Raw genomic sequence first — 20,222 nt, forward strand, 5'->3', positions numbered from 1 at the left:
CCTACCTGATGAACTTGAGCACCCGCCACATCTGTTTTTGGTCTCTTTTTGAAAACCTTTTTTTCTTTTCCTTTCTTTTGGTATGATTTCACACTTAAAAAATTTACTGGGGTGACATTGGTTTCAAAACTGTACTGGTTTCAAGTGTACAACTCGGTACATCATCACAGGCACATTGCATCATGCACCCGTCACCCCTAGGAAAGTCTCTTTTCAACCCTTTTATCCCCATCCCTTTGCCTGCCTTCACCTGTCCCTAACCCCTGTCTCTCTGGCTATCACCATAATGCTTTCATATATATGTTTTTGGATTTTTCCCTTAATACCTTTACCTTCTGAAATGTGGGTCAAAGATAAGTCAGTTGGACATGGCCAGGGATCAACCATGATCTCAAGAAATTCTGGATTTTAAATAACTAAGCTAATGATTGAGGTTTGGCCTTAAATTTTAGTTCTCTAGGTTTTTCCTAATATTTACATGTTTTAATGTATCTGTAGAGATCAATTGGAGAAAATCTAGGCTTTGATAACTATATTAAACTAATGGAATTCTATGCAGCAGAAAGAAAGAAGGAGCTCCTACTCTTTGCAACAGCTTGGATGGAACTGGAAAGCATGCTGAGTGAAATAAGCCAGGTGTTGAAAGACAAATGCCATATGATCTCACCTTTAACAGGAAGCTAAACAACAAAACAAACAAGCAAGCAAAATAAAAATAATGACACTGAAATCGAGAACAGGGGGACAGCGACCAGAGGGGAGAGGGGAGGGAATTTCAGGGGAAAAAGGGGAAGGTTTTACAAGAACTAGCATAAAGGACACATGGAGAACAACTAAGGGGGGTGGAAAGGGGAGGGAGGTGGGGAGTGTGGGGGGTGGGCTGGGATGGGTGTAAAAGATAGAAAACTGTACTTGAAAAATACTTTTAAAAATAAATTAATTTTAAAAAATAAAACCTTAAAAAAAGAATTAGGCATTTTTATATACTTTTAATACATCAAATAGAACAATGCCATCCAAATGTCTATGACATATATGTTCCTGATTTGTGGGTGAATTGATAGTTTGTACTGAATGAAAAAATAGCCAAGTACTTTAATATAAGTCAACTAATTAAATTTAAGCTTAATTTCATTTTGTTACAGTAATATATGTATTACATCCATCAGCAAAGTGGTATAAAATTGCTCAGAACTGCATTCGATTTTTAAAGTGCTTTGTCTTCTAAGTTCTGTCTTTTCTATAAACTCTCCCTTAGAAAGCAAAACAAATAAGCTCCAAAGGTCAAATATGGGAATTATTTATATAACAATTGACAGGTATTTCTCAAACTCTCTGATACCTTTAAATTCAATTTAAGGCAATGAAGTAATTCTGAAATTTTATATTGTGAACATGGGCAGTGTTCTCTATACCTGTGTATAATAAGCTCTGGGTATGTGTTTGTCATTATTTTTCCATGTGTATCTATATTATCACTTTAGGAGAACAGATGTGAGATTGATCAACCTTCCCTTATAGGAAGTTACATTAAATAGGATAGAGAACTGAGTATAATTGTCAACAACCTATGTTTCACTTGTTTAGTGAAAATGCACCAGATCAAAGATATTTATTTGTTGATGCCATGAATGGGGGTCTCAAATAATGTTTTGCAAAGTTATTGATATTTTAATTTTGCTTTGAAGATAGAATGTAACCATCTATACGGAGATATGACAAAGGGAGATGAAGTCAAAGGGAATAGTTTGAGCAAATACAGTTATGGGAAAGTGTGGTGAGTCAGTGGAGAAGGGGTGGGAATAATTCAGTGTTGTCTATAGCTGCAGAAGCATTGGGAAGGAGTAATCGGAAATAAATTTGGAAAGGTAAGTTTCTTTTCATTAAAATTTGTATAACTGTTTAAATAGCCAAAGCTAAGCCACTTTGAATACTTTTGAGTAGGGAAGTGAAATTAAACAGTTTTAGAAACTTACACATTCTCGAATTCTGTAACTCCTATAATTTGCATCTATTGAGCTAATTATACATCAACATGTTCACCTAAGGAATTAGTTACATCTCAAAATAAAAAGTCCTCTTCTGTGAATTTTCACCGAAGCTGGTATTGTTTATAGCTTTTAAATACTCTCTTGTTTCTTGCTTCTATTAGTTTTCTTCCTTTTCTTTCTGACTTTTGTGATTTTTTTTTGAAGAGGTATTCTCTGAAATATTAGACTTACCCAAACACTTGAACTCCTATAAGGTGCCAAGCACCAAGTACTAAGGAATTGTGAATAAAAAAAGGACCCACAACTAAGATGAAAGAATAATTCCATGTAGCCCTGCCTCAGTTTCCTAGACAGGTTTCCTGCAACAGATGAAATTTATCAATGGATGATGGGGAATACAAGGAAATATAGTTTAAAGAGCTTAAACCTGTTTGACAAGTCTTTCTTAGTGACATTTTCTTCCTTTTTCACTTTTTTATTCCACCATTTATTTCTTGAAATATTTTCAACATAATTGGTTACATTCTTAATCTAACCCAATTTTTTTTGCAAGTTCATGTTCCTACTTCTTCTATTGGTTGTTTCACCTGACTCATTTCATAGTGCCTTCATTCGCTATCTATTTTATAATGTCAGAATGTGCATTTAGGTTAACAAGAGTTTCATTTACTAAAATCTTGGGAAGTATGAGCTGATCATGTAGACCTTCTAAAGGAGATGTACATTCACTTCTGTCACTTAGCTGTGAACTCTACATGTGTCACTGCTTTTTAGTGTAACTTTTCAGGTTGAGAATTCCCAAAGGTCATGTGTTTATAGTTAAACTCTCAAACCTGCAATATGGCGGAACTGGGGTTAATTGATTAAGGGAGAAACATTTTCCCTCTACACAGGCCAGGACAGACAATTGTACTTGTCATCACCCTTTTACCAGTGGGCTGATTTATTCAGACCCTTATTATTGTATGGATTAAATTTATTCTGGTCCAGTGCTACTTGGCATGCTGTAGTACCGCCTTTTCTAGATGAACTTGGATTGTGCTTGGATTGTGTGATCTGTGTGTCTTTTGGTTACTGGGATCCACAAATTCTCAGTAGTGACTTATACTCTAGTTTTTAGATTTTTTTCTTCTTTTGTTTTTTTCCATTGTAGCACCATTACCTTACTGGAAGTGCAGATATGCTATTTCCAAAAACACAATGTTGGACAGGACGTTAGGGTGGTCACACTCTTTTGTCCATCATAATGTGTCTTTCAGTTTGTATTAAAACAATTTCAGTTATCTTCTAACATTCTAGACTCTTCATCTATTTTATTGCAATTTGCAAACAACTTTATTGAACAACTCAGCTATTTTAATGCCATTGTCTTGGTGGTTTCATTTAACTTATTTATTTTGTCAACATCAGTGTCCTTTCACCTTTCCCTATTCACTGCCCCCCATCCATTCACCTTTCCCTGTTCATTGCTCCCTGTTCATTCACCTTTCCCTATTCACTGCCCCCTGTTCTTCCCAGTACATGCCTGCTTTCATGGAAACATTTTAACAGGTAGTAAAATATAGTTAATTTGCATTTTACAATTGTAATAGCAGTGTAGAATATATTCTTTTAAACAGCTTTTCAAATGTGAGGCAAAAATTTTCTCTAGCTTTTGCCTACTCAGGTAGCACATATAAACCCGGCATGTAAATATGGAATGGGTAGCTGTTTGAGTATGAATTTGCTCATTTACTTGACAAATGACAAAATATTAGCTTGTATGAGTCATGTGTTTAGTATGGTTGTGAAGTACATAATAAAAAATAACATTTTGTTGTTTGAGCATATTTAACTAAACTTTTCATTTGTCTTTATAGGTAATACAAAATTGGGGGGAAATAAATGCTGCTTAAATCATGTGATTTATAGATCATGTAGCAAAATCTTAGAAGTCATGTTTAAAACAGTAATTAATTGTTACTCAAATATTTTTTTCAGCTCTTCTTCAAGTGACAATTTCACTTAGCAAAGTAGAGCTTAGTGTGGGGGAATCTAAATTCTTCACATGTACAGGTATGTATTATAAATATTTTCAGATAACTTGTTTTATGACTTGATTATTTAACTTAATATATTGGCAAGTACAAGTTGTGCAAAATTCAATGATCAGAAAGCAAAATTTGTATTATAATTAGTTTTATAGTAATTAGAAAAGTCAGTTTTGCATGTTAATATGGGTTTTATTTCTATTTATTTTAAGCTATTAATATTGACTCAAACTAGCTCACTTATTTTGAAAATAACTTATTATGAAATATAATGTATATCCAATAACTTAAATCAGTTCTAATATTATCCCTGTTTAATGGTAACATTAGGATGAATGCCAATATTATAACTAATCTTTGTAAATATGTGATAAATAACTAGTAATGGTACCTTGCACTGTAGTTATACCTGCTGAAAATTTTAGGACAAGAAAAATCAAATTTATCCTTATGAAAAGAGATTTAAAATTATAGATAATTATTTAATCAGGAAAAATTGCAAGATTTTGTGACTATTAATCAAAAGTATCAGATATCATATCATAATGCCTATGGGAAATTATATAGATCTCTTTCAGTTTAATCATGCACATGCTGAATATTTTAGAAGGCATTTAAATATTTCAACATAAAATTCTAATTCAGTGTACTATAGAACTGAAAATGACCACTTTCTACTTCTATTTAGCTTCATCATACTCATTTTATTCATAAAACCTTTATACTTATTTTCAAAAATATTCATCTGTTTCTATTTCTGTTTATAATTAAGCAATTAATAACTGGATTTAAATAGGCATTTCTGACATAAATGTATTACAAAAGTTGTCTTGAGGATGGCATGGTTATTTAATATTATTAAAATTATTTTTCATTGTTTTTTTACTGTTATTCAATTACAGTTGTCTCCATTTTGCCCCCACTGGTTTTCCCCGCCCTACCTATCCCCACCTCTTATATTCAATACTCCCCTCCACTGGCTTTGTGCATGGGTCCGTTACACTGTTCCTTGATGGCCCTTTCTCTTCTTTCCCTTGTTATTCCCCTTCTTCCTCCCCTCTGGTTCCTGTCAGTTTGTTTTATATTTCCACGTCTCTGACTTGATTTTGCTTGCTTGTTTGTTTTGTTGACTAGGTTCCACTTACAGATGAGATCATGTAGTATTTATATTTTACCACCTATAAATCATATTCATAGTATATACACTATATATTATAGTATAACTACACTATAATATACTATATTATAACTACATATAATACATAAACTACATATTATGCTATATTTTATATTATCACATCTCATGAAAAACTAATAGAAGCTATATGTTTATATGTTCTTTATATGGAAAAGTTCGTTTTCCTTTAAAATTTTTTTCAGATAGAGGGAAATGGAGGGAGAAATAGAGGGTATAAATGTGCGAGAGATACATTGATTAGTTGCCTCTTACATACCCCCAACTGGGGACCTGGCCCACAACCCAGGCATGTGACCTGACTGAGAATTGAACCAGTGACCTTTTGGTTCACAGGCCAGTACTCAATCCACTGAGCCACACCAGCCAGGGCTATATTTGCTTTATTAAAGGTCTGAATTGAGGTGTGTTGATATATATTTTTGTATATTGACAAATGGCCTAATGGAGAGCAAGGGAGAGATTGGTTCAACATCATTTATTTTGTCAGCAGAGCTTTGGCTTAAAAATATAGGTCATTGTTTCTAAATGTCACCTGTATTTCATATATACAAATGAACAGTTGTATCAAATAATCACCGAATAATGAAATAGTTTAACATAAATTTTGAAAATACAATTATGTACTATTTTTTCTTGGATTTGCCTATTATAATATATAAATTATATAATGTAATTGCCTCTGTATCTTTCCCATAATCAAATTAGGATATAATTTAAAATTATGAATTAAAATAATTATTTTTTTATATTTATATAAAGATGTATAACTGAGAGCTATACTGTTATTGTGGAAGTGGCTTTATTTATGATAAATATAAAAGTAAAACAAGATGTGGGAAACCAGTATAAGTAAGAAAGCTTGATTTTTTTCTACTGACATAGTGACTATGTTGACATTACTCTAAAGTCTCCTTGCACCCTCAGCCACAGACCTAAAACACAGTAAATAAATATATCTTAAATTTAAGATAGTTGATCCTCAGAATAATAAGTGAGAGTATGTCATGTGTAGCGAAGTATTTTCCAGAACATAAAAAATGTCATGCCCTGGCTGGTGTGGCTCAGTGGATTGAGTACTGGCCTGTGAACTGAAGAGTCTCCACTTCAATTCCCAGTCAGGGCACACGCCTGGGTTGCAGGCCAGGTTCGCATTAGAGGGCACGCAAGAGGCAACCACACATTGATTTTTCTTTCCCTCTCTTTCTCCTCCTCTTCCCTGCCTCTAAAAATAAATAAATAAACAAACAAACAAACAAATAAATAAATAAAATCTTAAAAAAATGAAAAGTTCAATTGTATTGATTAATTTCTCCAATAGGCAATTCATCAATAAAATATCATGACAAGTTTTATTGTCAATTATTGTTTATTAGAGATGCCAGAAGGAATGTTATGAAAATCCAGAGTAAACTCTCCACAAATAAACACATTTATACCATGCCTTTAAAAAAATGAAAACATGCAAAATATTTCACAGAATATCACATATACTTTACTGTATAAAATGAGATTTCTGTGTTGTTCAAATTTTAAGTAATGCTCATTTACCTTATTTGGGGGGGGACTTCTCTATGGAGGAGGATTTTTAGAAATACCTCCCCTAAATGCGTTATCCTATAACCACTATGTTATTGTGGATTTGTTTAGAAAAACAAAAAATAGCATAGCAGAGATCCATTTAAAATTTAAACTTTCATACTTTGTTCTAGCATATCTAATTTGATGTAGAAAAGATACTAATTTGTTTCTAAAGTGATTTGTTGGGAAAAATAAGAAGGAACAATTTTCTTCAAAGAGGTCCTGCAGATGTTAGCTAACTTCATGGATTTTCCCCAAGATGCTTTTGAGTTAGTAGCGTGTGCTGCTTCCACAAATTACCTCTCAAGTAATTAGGTGAAATACAACCTTTTGGTGACTAAAAGAAAACACAGTAAATTTCAGCTTTTACAAAGACCATAATAACCTAGATTCTGAGTTGGAAAACTTAAATATATGTTTACCCTGTGATGATTTGTTTGTAATTGCCTAGCAATATAAGTATCATTTCAATGCATCCTAATTATCATATGACTAGTTAACAGTTTTAGATCAAAATGATGAAAGTAATGATTTTGGTTAGGGAAAGAGATTAGGGCCTCATATTAAAAATGGCCAGTGGCCTTATCTGCACAAATATAACAACCTGGGATGTTATTTCAAAATATGCTATTATAAAAGCCAAAGTTCGTTTTCTATAAGATTATTTTTTATAAGTTCTGCTTTAGCAGGGAGAAAAGTTCTAACTCCCTACCCTCACAAAGAGAACTGAACAGGAGAAATCATGTTAGTAGTAGTGTTTTTATTCACACGTACATATCAAGTAAAATTCATATCTGATTCAATGGCCAAGGCAGTTTCATAATTTAGTGTGGTAATAATCCATAGTTTACTATGGTAAAAATTCAACTATCATAGCTTAAATATCAGACCAGATGTTTGATATTTAGGTTCCTATGGAACCTTTGGGCTTTGCTTACTCGAATGGGATTGAATCCTCAACATAGGACAAATAAGGCGATCATTTGTTCTGACATTATTGTTCATTTTCAATTTTTTAAGATTTTCAGATTGCTGGTCTTTTTCTATTTAGCACATTCTTCTAAACTGTTAAAAAGTGTTACATAATAAGCAAATGACAATTTGAAAACAAGCCCTTGAAACATATTTTCAACCCTTTCTTTTTTCATGACCATTTCCAGCAATTGGTGAGCCTGAGAGTATAGACTGGTATAATCCTCAAGGAGAGAAGATAATTTCAACACAGAGGGTAGTGGTACAAAAGGAGAGTGTCAGGTCAAGATTAACCATCTACAATGCAAATATAGAAGATGCAGGGATATATCGCTGTCAAGCAACAGACGCCAAAGGACAGACACAAGAAGCGACGGTGGTCTTGGAAATTTACCGTAAGTCATGCATTACTAGTTGATTCAAATAGTAGTTATACTATTTTTATAGTATAGTAGTTAAAAATACAAACAAAATAAAATGTGGTTAATAGAAACTAACACTCATTAAGAACTATGAGCTAGGCAGTGTTCTAAGACCAGATAGCAGCTTGAATCTCTTTTGCCATAGTTCATCTCTAAAGTAAAATAACATGGAATAGTTTATCATAAACATATAGATGGAGCCAGTTATGTTGATTGAATAGTATAGATGGGCATGTTTCAATTTTCTCAGGCCATTAAAAATCTGCTGGGTGAATAGAAAACAATAATTCATTTAGTGACATGAAATATATAGAGTATTTTTTGCTCTAAAATAAAAGATAATGATTAGAACACATGGGATTGCTTATATGATAGCAGTGACCAGTCTGGAATGATAATTGGGGAAGGGTTAGTGAACAGGAGAGTAAAGAGAGGGAAAGATGAAAACTTGTGTAGTGGAGCACGATATCTATCCAGCTTCTTCACCACCAGGCCTTTCATTAGTAAGCATTTCCACACTTATGCTTCATTTTCTGCTTTGAGATCCTTGGATTCCTACAACTCTTTCCCCTTCTCATGAGAATCATTCAGAATCATTACCTTACTTAAGGACGCTATTGACTATCTGAGTTTGAAACCAGGTCATACTGGTTAATTTTGTGGTCTTAAGCAATTGCCTAATCTATCTTTACTTTTTTCATCTATAAAATGAGTATACTATTACCACCTACTTCATATGTAGAGTTTTTTTGAGGACTACATTAATTAATATTGCACAAAGCACTTAGAACAGTGCCTTATAATTAATATGTAGTAGGTAGCAGTGAGAAATTATAAGGCATTTATAATTTAAATTATCTTATAATGCCTATCTTATAAGGCATTTCTTATAACTTTTATTTTTAATTCTAGAAAAAGGGATGTCTTAAAAAACCAGGGTATTCCCCCAGTATGACTTCATCTTCGGTGACCAGGGGGATAGGTTGGCACACTACTGACCCCCTTTTCCAATTTTGCCTTTTCCCGTTAGTTCCTAAGCTCCTCAAGGAAACATACTTTCCCTTTTTATGTGATTCTCTGCTGAAATTATTCCATAAATAGCAAACAATTAAATTGAGTCATTTCCTATTTGGAAATATTTTTTCTTACTTTAAATGATGGCCACGATGTTTGGCCAAATGATGGCCAAGAAGATGCCTCATGTTTTATTTGTGAAGGTAAGGATTTTTTTTTTCTGGGCAAGAACACTTGGTTAGTTTTGTGAACATTTCTCTCATCCGGCATCAGGCATCTACTAATGGAAGTTCTAGAAACTTAGTAATGATTAAACCAGGAACTGTCACTGGCCACTTGGTGCTGCTATTTAGTGAGTAGAGACAAACAGTAAGTAACTTTTAAAAAACACAGGGACACTAGCTATTCATGCTATTGAATCCCATAGTAAAAAGATTAGAGATTAGACAGTAAAGAGATTAAGAAGAGTAGAGAGACAGGGAAAGTTGGAGTAAGAAGGGAGAAGGCTGTTTTATCTTTGGAGATCGGGCAGAAATACGTAGAGATTTAAGGAGCGTGGATGCTGAGGTATGACAATAAACTGGACTGTTGAAGGAAGTGCAACGATGACGATTTGCTTGGAGCACAGACCACAGGAAGAGAGAGGAGGCACTGGGATCAAAACTGTGAAGCAGACTTCAGTTCATACAGGACCTAGGGTGGGATTGTAAGGACTTCAGATTTTCTTCTCAGTGATGTGGGAAGTGTTCCAGGTAGATGATTTGTAATGTTTGGTTTAAGTTTTTTAAGGATCTAGGTTTAACTATTTTAATATAGCATCTATCAATACAAATTCTGGAACAGGTTATTAAGAGAAATAAGTGATAATACAATTATGGCTTGTTTTACTTTCCTAATACAGAAAAACTCACTTTCAGAGAAGTGGTATCACCTCAAGAATTCAAACAAGGAGAGGATGCAGAAGTGGTTTGCCGAGTCAGCAGCTCACCTGCACCTGTTGTCAGCTGGTTGTATCACAATGAGGAAGTCACTGCTATTTCCGACAGTTAGTATTTTGGTAACTCCCTAAGTTATATATGTTCTAATAATATTGCAATTTTTTAAAGCCTGAATCTACCCGATCACATATAAAATTGTAAGTTTTGACCCAAAGCAGCGATTGACTATTTTGAGAATTTCAAAGCTGTAAATTAGGGGTTGGAAAACTATGGACTTTGCGAAAAATTCAACCCCTTGCTGTTTTTGTGAAATGTTGTGAGGATACAGACAAGCCCACGTGTTACATAATGTATATAGCTGTTTGAGGGGGCAGCGTCAGACAGCTGTAACACAGAGACTTTGGCCTTTTCAGTTTACAATCGTTATCATCTGGTGATTTACAGAAAAAGGCCGCTAGCCCCTGCTCTATTCAAGAAAAAAATCACAAACAGTACAAGGATACTAAGTAAATGAAGCAATTAATTCTGATGCATTCAGTTTCTACATACCATTCAAGATGAGTCCATGGGCTCACTGTATGGAAATGTAAAGTAATAGCTGTATGAATTCTGTTTATTCTGGCAATGTTCTTTCAAAGACACCTACACGTTCTAAATATTATGGTAAGATGCATACTGATAATAGGAAGAAAAGTACATTCATTCAAATTGTCTTTATGATTTTGATTCAGACTGAGCTAAAAACCCAGAATAATATGACATCTGATATTGAAAGCCTAATTTGCTTACATTATGCTACTTTACCATTGTGCATTGGGAGCGCTTTCTATTTAGAATATTTTTCAATGCACCTGCATTTCAGAGAGCTACAAAATAATTGAATCTTTTACAAATAGTTTTCATTTTGGATGATTCCATTTTGTCTTTCCAAGAGATGAAACTTTTACTGCATAAAGGAGAGAAAGCAGATATCTGTTTTTGAATATAACCACAGAATGTATCCTAATTATAGGTATTAGTCATTTTTTAAAAAATTGGTAATTTGGGGACTTAATATTTTCAAAGCTTGTCAGTTATTGACTAATACTCTTCTATCGTAACAAGTTAGTGAAAAATAATACTTTATTTTCTCTTATTTTTTACGAAAACTACTTTATATTTTATTAACACATTGCAAGAATAAATCATGCAATGTATTTCAGTTTTTACCTGTCAACAATAAGGGAAAGGCAGTTTTCTTAAGGTAGTTAAATGACACTGTCTCAGCATTTTCAGATTGCCTAATTGTGGGATCAACTCTACCTGTGCTTTATTATAACAAGGATTATAACAAGGATTTGAAATAAATGATAGTTTTTAAAAGGTGCATGAAACAAAAGCCTCAAAGCAGTGGTTGATGATCAGGTGTAGTGGTGATGGATCAGTGGTGTGCCTCTGGTCTCCAGCTTACACATTTGTTCTTAGCATCAGGATGGAGTGATGTGACTCTGGAATTCCATTTTGGCTCTCCCTTTTTTTGGGGGGGGGTGGAGGCTTAAAGCTTAGAACAGCTTTTATAACTGCTCTGTACCTAATTCAGAGTCTTTATTTGTAAATCGTGGGTTATTCTATCCATTTGCTACATGGTTGTGAATGTTAAATTAGACACTGGGCATATAATAAATATTTGTTAATGAATAAAATGTTTGTCAATATAGCAGAGTTTCTATAAAGGACACTTCCTTCTCATTTTTGTCTCACTGAGCTTTTAATCCTTGGGAATAAGTTTTACCAAAATCATATGCATTCAGATTATATCTAGAATCAGAAAATGTAATGTGAGAGAAATGATTAGACTAGATTTAAACATGAAATGTAACACCAAATTTTATGTCAAACAAAAATAAGAAGGAAAAAGAATGTAATTTTTTCTTTTACTCTAGGGTATAAAGGATATAGATAAATTGTGAGGAAAGACATATTTTTTTAGCTCTTAATATTGGAGGAACTTGCCACATAGTTCATTATCCAACAATTTGTATGTTTATAATGTACTTACAAGAAATAATTTTCTTGATCTGATTATACCTCACATGGTCTTTTTATTAAAGCTAGTGGTATAAAATTAGTCCCATATCTATGAAAGAAACGTGTATGGGGATTTAGAGTAATGTAGTGCACCCAGGTGTCTTTCTGAGTCCTTAGTGTGGTACTCCAGTAAAACTTGGAGGCTCCAGGTAAGACAATGGAGACTTGGAAATGTCCATCTTATTAGCCAGGCTTTTGGTAGCAGGTGTGCGGCAGATATTCACAGGTAAAGTTCCAACAGTATATCTGAAATGGTGTTTTTCTCTGCTGTTTGTCAAAAGAAGATTCATATGCTAAAACAACAGACATTTAAAGAATAAAGGTGACATTTTATTATAAAAGTTTAATATCCTAACATTTAGTGTCTCCCTGATGGAGAAAAGGGATTAGATTATCTTCATTAAGGTTTTAAAAGATTTAGATTTAACTATTATTTTATCATAGCATCAGTCAACACAGATTCTAGAATATGTTATTGAAGGAAATAAACAATTATACTTTTATGCTTTGTTTTACTTTCTCGATACAGGAAAAAAATGGCTAGTGTGCCTGTCCATTCAAATTCAGCCAGTTTAAAAGTTACCTCCGAATCTCCCTAAATGCTTTGATCATTGCATAGCAAAGTACACTTTCTACATCATAAACAATGGATAAACTCATATTTTTCACCACAACTTTTATGTAATCTACTCCCAGTATAAGATTCATTCAACTCTTTTTGAATACCTAGTACATGCTACCTAGTATACTAGATGTTGGCTATTCTTTTATAATAAGGTAAACAAGTTTGCTGTCTTCAAAATACTAATAATTGGTGGAAAACATACACATAAACCAGTGAAAATAAGCAATGTTGATGTAATAAGGAAAGTACAGTGATAGAAGATGATGAAGAAAAAAACCACGTAAACTAGTTCAAGCTGAGAAGAGTGTCCAAGATGCCTGCTGAAGAGCAAAGTGACCATCCTATGAAAAGGAAGTAGCCAAGTACAGTGGTAGAGACAACCCCATGTCCAGGGGCCCAGAGGTGAAAGGCAGAATGAATGGCACTTTTCAGAAACCAGAATGAGTTCATTATGACCACAACATAAGAATAAGTACGACTAGAATAGCTACACTAATAAAGATAAGGTATTATTAATGAAGGACTAATAAGGGAGGAAGTTGGAAAGGAAGATTGTGCCAAGTCAACACAGCCTTGACATCTTGGCTACAGAATTTGTAATTTGTCCAAATGGGACATATGTGAAGAGTTTTAATCAAAGCAGGGACATGACCTGGCATATATCTGAGAAGATTATTAGTGCTTCATTGAGGAAAATGAATTGGATGGGAGTCAAGGCAAAGCTCTAGGCACTGAGAACAAGTCAAATCCTAAATGATATAACTGCTGAGAGAGAAGGAGGTTTAGGTGAAGTACTGATGGAGATGTGATAGGACATGGGCTTTAACTGGATATCAGACTGAGGGAGATGGAGGGGTTGAAGTGGACTTAAATTTCACTTTGGCAGAGTTCCATGATTTATAATATTTACCTTGCACAGTTAGTCCAATATGAAGACATTTGAAGACACAGCTGCAGTGTATCATGTGATGAATTTCAGGTGGAGATTGTGAGCTAAATTTTAAACATGCTGAGGCGGAAGTACTGACAATCCTGCCCAGTAGGTACATGTGATAGAATGTTTAAAAGTTCTGGAAGTGACATAATGATCTGGTCTGAAGAAAAACTCAGTCTCAAAATTAGATGGTAATTGAAGCCATATGGGTAGATGAGACACTATCAATTGCTGCAGCATGAAAAGAGGCCTAGGTGAAGAATCTGCATAAAGAAGCAGATTATTTACATACAATAGATACCCTATTGGGTATTATTCATTATTTTTTACAGTAATTATGCACATTTGTGTTTCTGTGTAATTGAGAAAAACAGGTGATTTCTAACAGTTTAATGCTTCTAATAGCTGTAGTTAATGTGTGGTTGATTGAAGCAATGTTTTCTTCCAGTGTTTCTGCAAAAGCATATTAATGATCTACTTTTGTTTGAAAATTAGGTAACATCGCTGCATAGACTTTACACACATATTTAGAATTTGATATCCAATTTTCATGTAGTTTGTTTTCTGCTTGGAAAAATATGTATAATTAAATGCATAATGTTATATATGCATATTTAGAAGGTAGTTACTAGTTTCTTTTTTTCTAAATATTTTTATTGTTGTTCAAGTAGAGTTGTCTCCATTTCCCCGCCAGCGCTACCCCCAACCCCAGCCATCCCCACCTCTTTCCTCAATCTCATCCCCCTTGGTTTTGTCCACGTGTCCTTTATAGATGTTCCTGAAAGCCCTTCCTGCTTTTATCCCCTTTGTCCCCTCCCACCTCCTTCTCTGGTTACTGTCAGTTCTTAATTTCAATGTCTTTGGTTATATTTTGCATTCAGCTTTTATCTCACACAGTAGAAATGATGTATAAAAAGAGGGCATTGAAATAAAAATTTTCATTTGGAGAACCATTGATTATTGTCCTTCAGAATATAGATTATTTACATTCTAATTTGTTTTTCTTTCTCTGTATATATCAAGCATTACCTTCCTCATTAAAATAATGATGTCCCTTAATTAAATAAACTATAATCATCAAAGGATATTATAATTGAAGGGTGATTTATATTTTAATAAGTTAGAATATGTATTATATATAGCGTTACATTAATCTAGGTGTGATTAGGTGCATCTGTCTCTAAATTTGAACTTTTTTATTTGTAATTGCTTCTCATCCCAATGTCCACCCACATGCTTGAGTCAAGGATCTTTTAATTGACTTTGAAACATTGTGATTTTTTAGGGGTTCAGAGTTACTCCAGGACTTATTGTGAGTTATGCTTTTTAAAAAATATTTATTTATTTATTTATCTTTAGAGGGGAAGGAGAGGGGGAGAGAAACATCAATGTATGGTTGCTTCTAGTGCATCCCCTGCTGGGAACTGGCCTGCAGGGAACTGGCTTGCAACCCAGACATGTGCCCTGACTGGGAATTGAACTGCGATTCTCTGGTTCGCAGACCTGTGCTCAATCCACTGAGCTACACCAGCCAGGGCTTGAGTTATGCTTTAATGTTTCTTGCAAACTGCCTTTCTTCCTCTCTAATATTTCATTTGGTGAAAAATTAACTAGAGGAAATCATCTGCACAAACCCTTTTTCTCTCTTTTTAGGGTTACCTTAAAGAAGAAATAAATATTATGGTGAACTTTATATAAATACTGTCCTGAACATCTTTGGTCTGTAGCTTTATAATCCATTTTTTTTCTCTGAGGAAGCCTCTTAATCTACACATGTCCATTCTCCATTAATTATCTCTTGCTTACTTGTTTCAATGACCTCCTATAGCTGATCACTGCCCTATTTGTAATTCTACCCACAGCTTCTCTTCTTACACTAAATATTCCCTATGACAAATGTACCCCAAATCTGACTTAATCCTCAATTGTCTTTTTTTGTCACTCATGCAAAGTCCAGCAGGCAGCAAGGGCACATTCGGTAATGTATCCTTTCAGTCATTCGGGGCTGAAGGATGCTCTACCTTATTCTCTGGTGGCTTTCATGTTTGCCCTTTTTTGTTTTTGTTCTTGTTTTTATCAGCCCTGCAGGTAAGGGAAGAACAGTCACCATTGGAACAGTTCCCAAAAAGTAACTGTTAACAGGATAACAGAATATATCCCAGAGGTGTGCACCTTCAAATAATGACATTTCTACATTACCAAAAAGCCCCACAATATTGGGAAATGTCTCCTTTATTTACCAAAATATTTCAAATATAGTACCAGCAAGTGGATGATCTTCAGTGATATCTATGGATAAATTAACTAAATGAAATTTAGGTTATTGCTTTTACAACATATTTTAAAATAGGACTAGATGTCATAATATTCTTTACTTGGTATGAAGGGAGAAGGTCTAAACACTGCAACAAAATGGTGATGATTAAACACCAAGCCAGGCATATGAAAAGTGCTGTCAGGCTGAGATGCTGCTTTACAATAGTCAGGTTATTTAAAGCACTCAGGTAATGCATGTTTTGTGACAGCTTATGTTGGCATGAATGTCTGTGCACACACATGCACATAAAATAGAACCTTGGCATAATATTAATGAAGTCTAATTTATTCATTTCTAAAATTGGTTATCTTGCATTTAAAAAACCTTCAAATAAATTAGAGATATGACCATTTTTATGTCCTCTATGTGATTTGAATAATATTACATCATTTAGCTGCCTCCTCGGGGTATGCAAAATTATTACTTTAATTATTATGAGAGGGAAGACATTCACTCAATTCTCTAACCCTTTTTCATACCCCAGGTGCTACATATGGTATTTGCAGTCAAAATGCTTCCATGTTTACAATATCTAATCTCCCCACATTGTTTTTTCGTGTATAATTTCTGCATTCAAAGTACCGAGGGGAAAAGAATAGCCTAACCATTTTATGTGGAAATAAACTCCTGAATGTATTTTAGAGGAAAGGTGTAACAAGTGTGGAGTGGAAAAATTGAAGTCACAAAATTACATTTTACTTTCAAATTTGAATTTGTTTGTTGATGAAATGTTTGAGAGTGTCACACAAGTGCCATATTTTTAACTCTTGGCAACACGGAGCGCACTGGACTCTGCCTTCAATTACTGATATCAGTCTCTCCCCTTGGCTTATTTTTCAGATCGATTCGCTATGTTAGCCAACAATAACCTGCAGATTCTCAACATTAATAAAAGCGATGAAGGTATATACAGATGTGAAGGAAGAGTGGAGGCTAGGGGTGAAATTGACTTCCGTGACATCATCGTTATTGTTAATGGTAAGCAGAGAATAATGTGTATTTTATTGCTTCATTTTAACAATATGTTTATTTAAAAAGGCAACCAGGTAAACTCCGCACTCAAGAATTCTCTGATAAACTTCTTCTGTTCCTGGAGGAAATTTCCCCCCCTCTGTGATAGCACTTGGTATGTTGTTTTATAAGCTCAAGGTCCATGACTTCAACATTGCCACGGCCTTTTACAAAGGGCCTGTGAGGGCATAGTTGCCTTTACTGTCTTTGTGGTTGTTGAAAGAACTCCAAATGAAACATTGTAAAGCATTGTCCTTTATTTTATTTTTATATTACATGAAATACTTGCTGCTGTTGCTTAATCTATTTGCCAGTATTTGCAAGTTTTCTGAAATTTAATAATTGAACCTACATGTTTTACCCTTTCAAGCATTAATGGATACTAGTAACTAAGTTTTGGGCATTGTGAGGACATCCCTCACAATGGAGTTCCAACTCAGTTTCTCCTGTTATATCCCCTGCCTTCGTCAGCGTGTCATTCTTGGAGAGTGACAGATACATTGTTTTCCTACTTGTGTCCATTTTGGTCATCTACTCTGTTATCAACACATGACCATCGTATTTCTTTCACATCTCAGATGTACTCTCATCCCTGTCATCCTGGGTTCCTTAACAGCTCTGTCTCTTCCAGTTGTTTTTTTTTCCTTGAATTGATACAAATTGTTTTTTCTACTCTGGATCTCACAATTTCAAATGCCCCACCAAACTTTCAACCCTTAAAAGTTTCAGTGTTTCTCATTATCTCAAGGACAAAATCAAAACCACTTTTCTTGGCATAGGAAGCTTTTTGTGGTCCAGTCCCTTCTTCCTAACCATTCAGTCCTGAGCAACCCACGTTTAGCCATACAGCAGTATTAACACAACATAAATGTACTTTTATTTTTTCTGCTTTAAAATACCAAGCAATAAACTATAACCACAGGATTCTATAATCACTTTATAATGTTCTTTTTAGAATAGAAAAAAATATGAATGAAAGAGTAAGCTACTTCCTGTGAGTTAAGGAAGGGACCAGGAAAAATGCATGTGTTTATTTCCAGACCTTACCCCCTTTCCCCCATGAGTTATTTCCCTAGTTCTCTGAAGAGACTGGAAAACACGAGGAATATCATATAAATCTGAAAGAGTTGCTCAGTCTGTCCTTTTCTGGAACAAAGTTAGTTTAACCACAATATTATGCTCGAAGGGAAAGAAAATATTAAAGCTCTGCTATTTTTCTCTCCTCTGTAATTCAATGGGATTTGTGAATAGTATAATGGAGTGGTAGGCAGGCTGGTAGAAACTGCTTGTGCTCGTGGGGCAAACCAAAGTGCCGGACCCTCAGAGGGAGTCTTTCTTTTCAGAGCCGTTTGAGGCAGGCTGCTACAACACCTTATTTATAAGGAGTCTGTGGTCAGTAATGTGTGTGATCTTAAACATCACAGGAAGATTTTAGGGCCTGAAGGATAGGTTTAAATATGGAGTTTTGTATCCATATCTATAAGTATCTCTAATTTCTTTCTGTTATTATATGTGATAAACAAAGCTAATTTATAGTGGTCATTCAGTTTGTTTATTATTGCCATAATTAGTGTTGTTAATTATTAACTATTGTCTACTCTGCTTTGTTTTCAGGAGAGCTTTTGGTGGCATATATAAGTGCATTTTGTCAGGAGCACACCCTGTGCTCAATATAATGTCATGTAAACAGACATTTGTTCTTTACATGTTCATATACATAAAGTTCTTTTAAAAGTGCTAAGGTTAAGATGATAAAAATTGCTTAGTAGGCTGTGCACATATGTAAATATAAATTTATGAAAAATTTTATACTAAAACATTAATGAGTCTGATATTAAGGAGGAAACATTATCTGGCAGACATAGTATGTTACCCACTTACATCTGTCCTACTATTGTAATTTCTGTTGTAGTACATTGATAACATGCTCTCATCTGTTTCCATGCTAAATTACTGGTGTTTGTGTTTTTATGATTGCATTTAATTTAAAGAAATGGTTAGTTAGGTATCAGCGGGTTCAGTTCACGAGGTTTGAATTCAGAACTTTCATGCTCTGCATTCAGACTGAGCTATTTAGCTCTACAGATTTATATTAATTATTTCAGAGTCCACAGGAGATAACACTGAAAGGGCTTCTTTAGAGCCACTCAAGTCAAACCTATAACTTGCCCTTTTTGTCTCTGACACCTCGACTCTCCCAGAAGCAACTCACCCTCCCAGTCTTCTAACAGAATCCACTGTGTAACCTAATCTGACCTCCTTTGCTTAAACAAGGCTTTTTCTCCAGTTCTACTTAGTCGTATTTTCCCTTTATAATCACAAGCTCTTGTGCCTTAAAATTCTTGGAACTTTTCTTCTTTAAAGTAACAGTGTTAACAAAATCAGCCATCGATTTATTCCCCTTCTGGATGCTGCAGTTGGACCCTGGCAAGGGACTGCACTGGCTAGTGCCCCCGGACATCTGTGCTTTCCCTCACGTGTCACCTTCACTTCAGCAGAAAATTATTCTGCTCCAGTTTAATTGACTCTTATCCTGCTAACTGGCTCTTGTTAAAACTCTCTTTAGAGGGATCCTGGTATTATTTCTTTGTTACTAAACCTCTTGAAGATGTTTGAATGAAAAGTTTGAGACTATAAAAATAGTAATATTATAAAAAACTTTTCCATAGTATCTTTCTTTAGTTACATGATTTGACTCATTTCTATGCCTTCTTCCCAACTTACACTGCATCTATAGAAGAATTTTTTTGCTAAAAATGGGACAATATTATTTTATGTTATGTGTTTAAAGGGAAAAATCCTCTCAGCATTTACAATATAAGCAACAGAATGGCATATTTTATTCTATGTCTAGTTGGCCATCATAGTTATAATAAAAAACAAAGCTGTATTTGGGTTTACAGGGTACGTGTATTGCCTGTTCAGTAATAATCACTGCCATGTACTGAGCCTTCATTTGGGAGCACAGTATTTGACTGTGGGTGGTGGGCAGACAGGGCCATGTACAGATACTGTGTCACAGAAGTGCACTCTTGAAACCTAGGTAATTATATAAACCGATGTCTCCACAGCACATTTAATTAAAATAATAATAATTAAAGATAATAACTAAAAAATGAAGGAGT

At 34.4% G+C, this 20,222-nt stretch overlaps 1 protein-coding gene across 2 annotated transcripts in view; it reads left to right on the top strand.

Annotated features, from left to right (window-relative positions):
• Window positions 1-20,222, top strand: part of NCAM2 (neural cell adhesion molecule 2) — a 419,099-nt gene that overhangs the window by 241,355 nt on the left and 157,522 nt on the right. For both annotated transcript variants that reach the window (XM_037161841.2, XM_037161842.2), the window contains exons 2-5: window positions 3,972-4,046; window positions 7,958-8,164; window positions 10,107-10,250; window positions 16,927-17,064. In XM_037161841.2, the coding sequence (XP_037017736.2) occupies window positions 3,972-4,046; window positions 7,958-8,164; window positions 10,107-10,250; window positions 16,927-17,064 (564 nt within the window). The remainder of the gene's footprint in view (window positions 1-3,971; window positions 4,047-7,957; window positions 8,165-10,106; window positions 10,251-16,926; window positions 17,065-20,222) is intronic.

This window comes from Artibeus jamaicensis, unplaced genomic scaffold (assembly GCF_021234435.1).
Source record: "Artibeus jamaicensis isolate MK-2021 breed Jamaican fruit bat unplaced genomic scaffold, CSHL_Jam_final scaffold_474, whole genome shotgun sequence".
Classification (NCBI taxonomy): domain Eukaryota; kingdom Metazoa; phylum Chordata; class Mammalia; order Chiroptera; family Phyllostomidae; genus Artibeus; species Artibeus jamaicensis.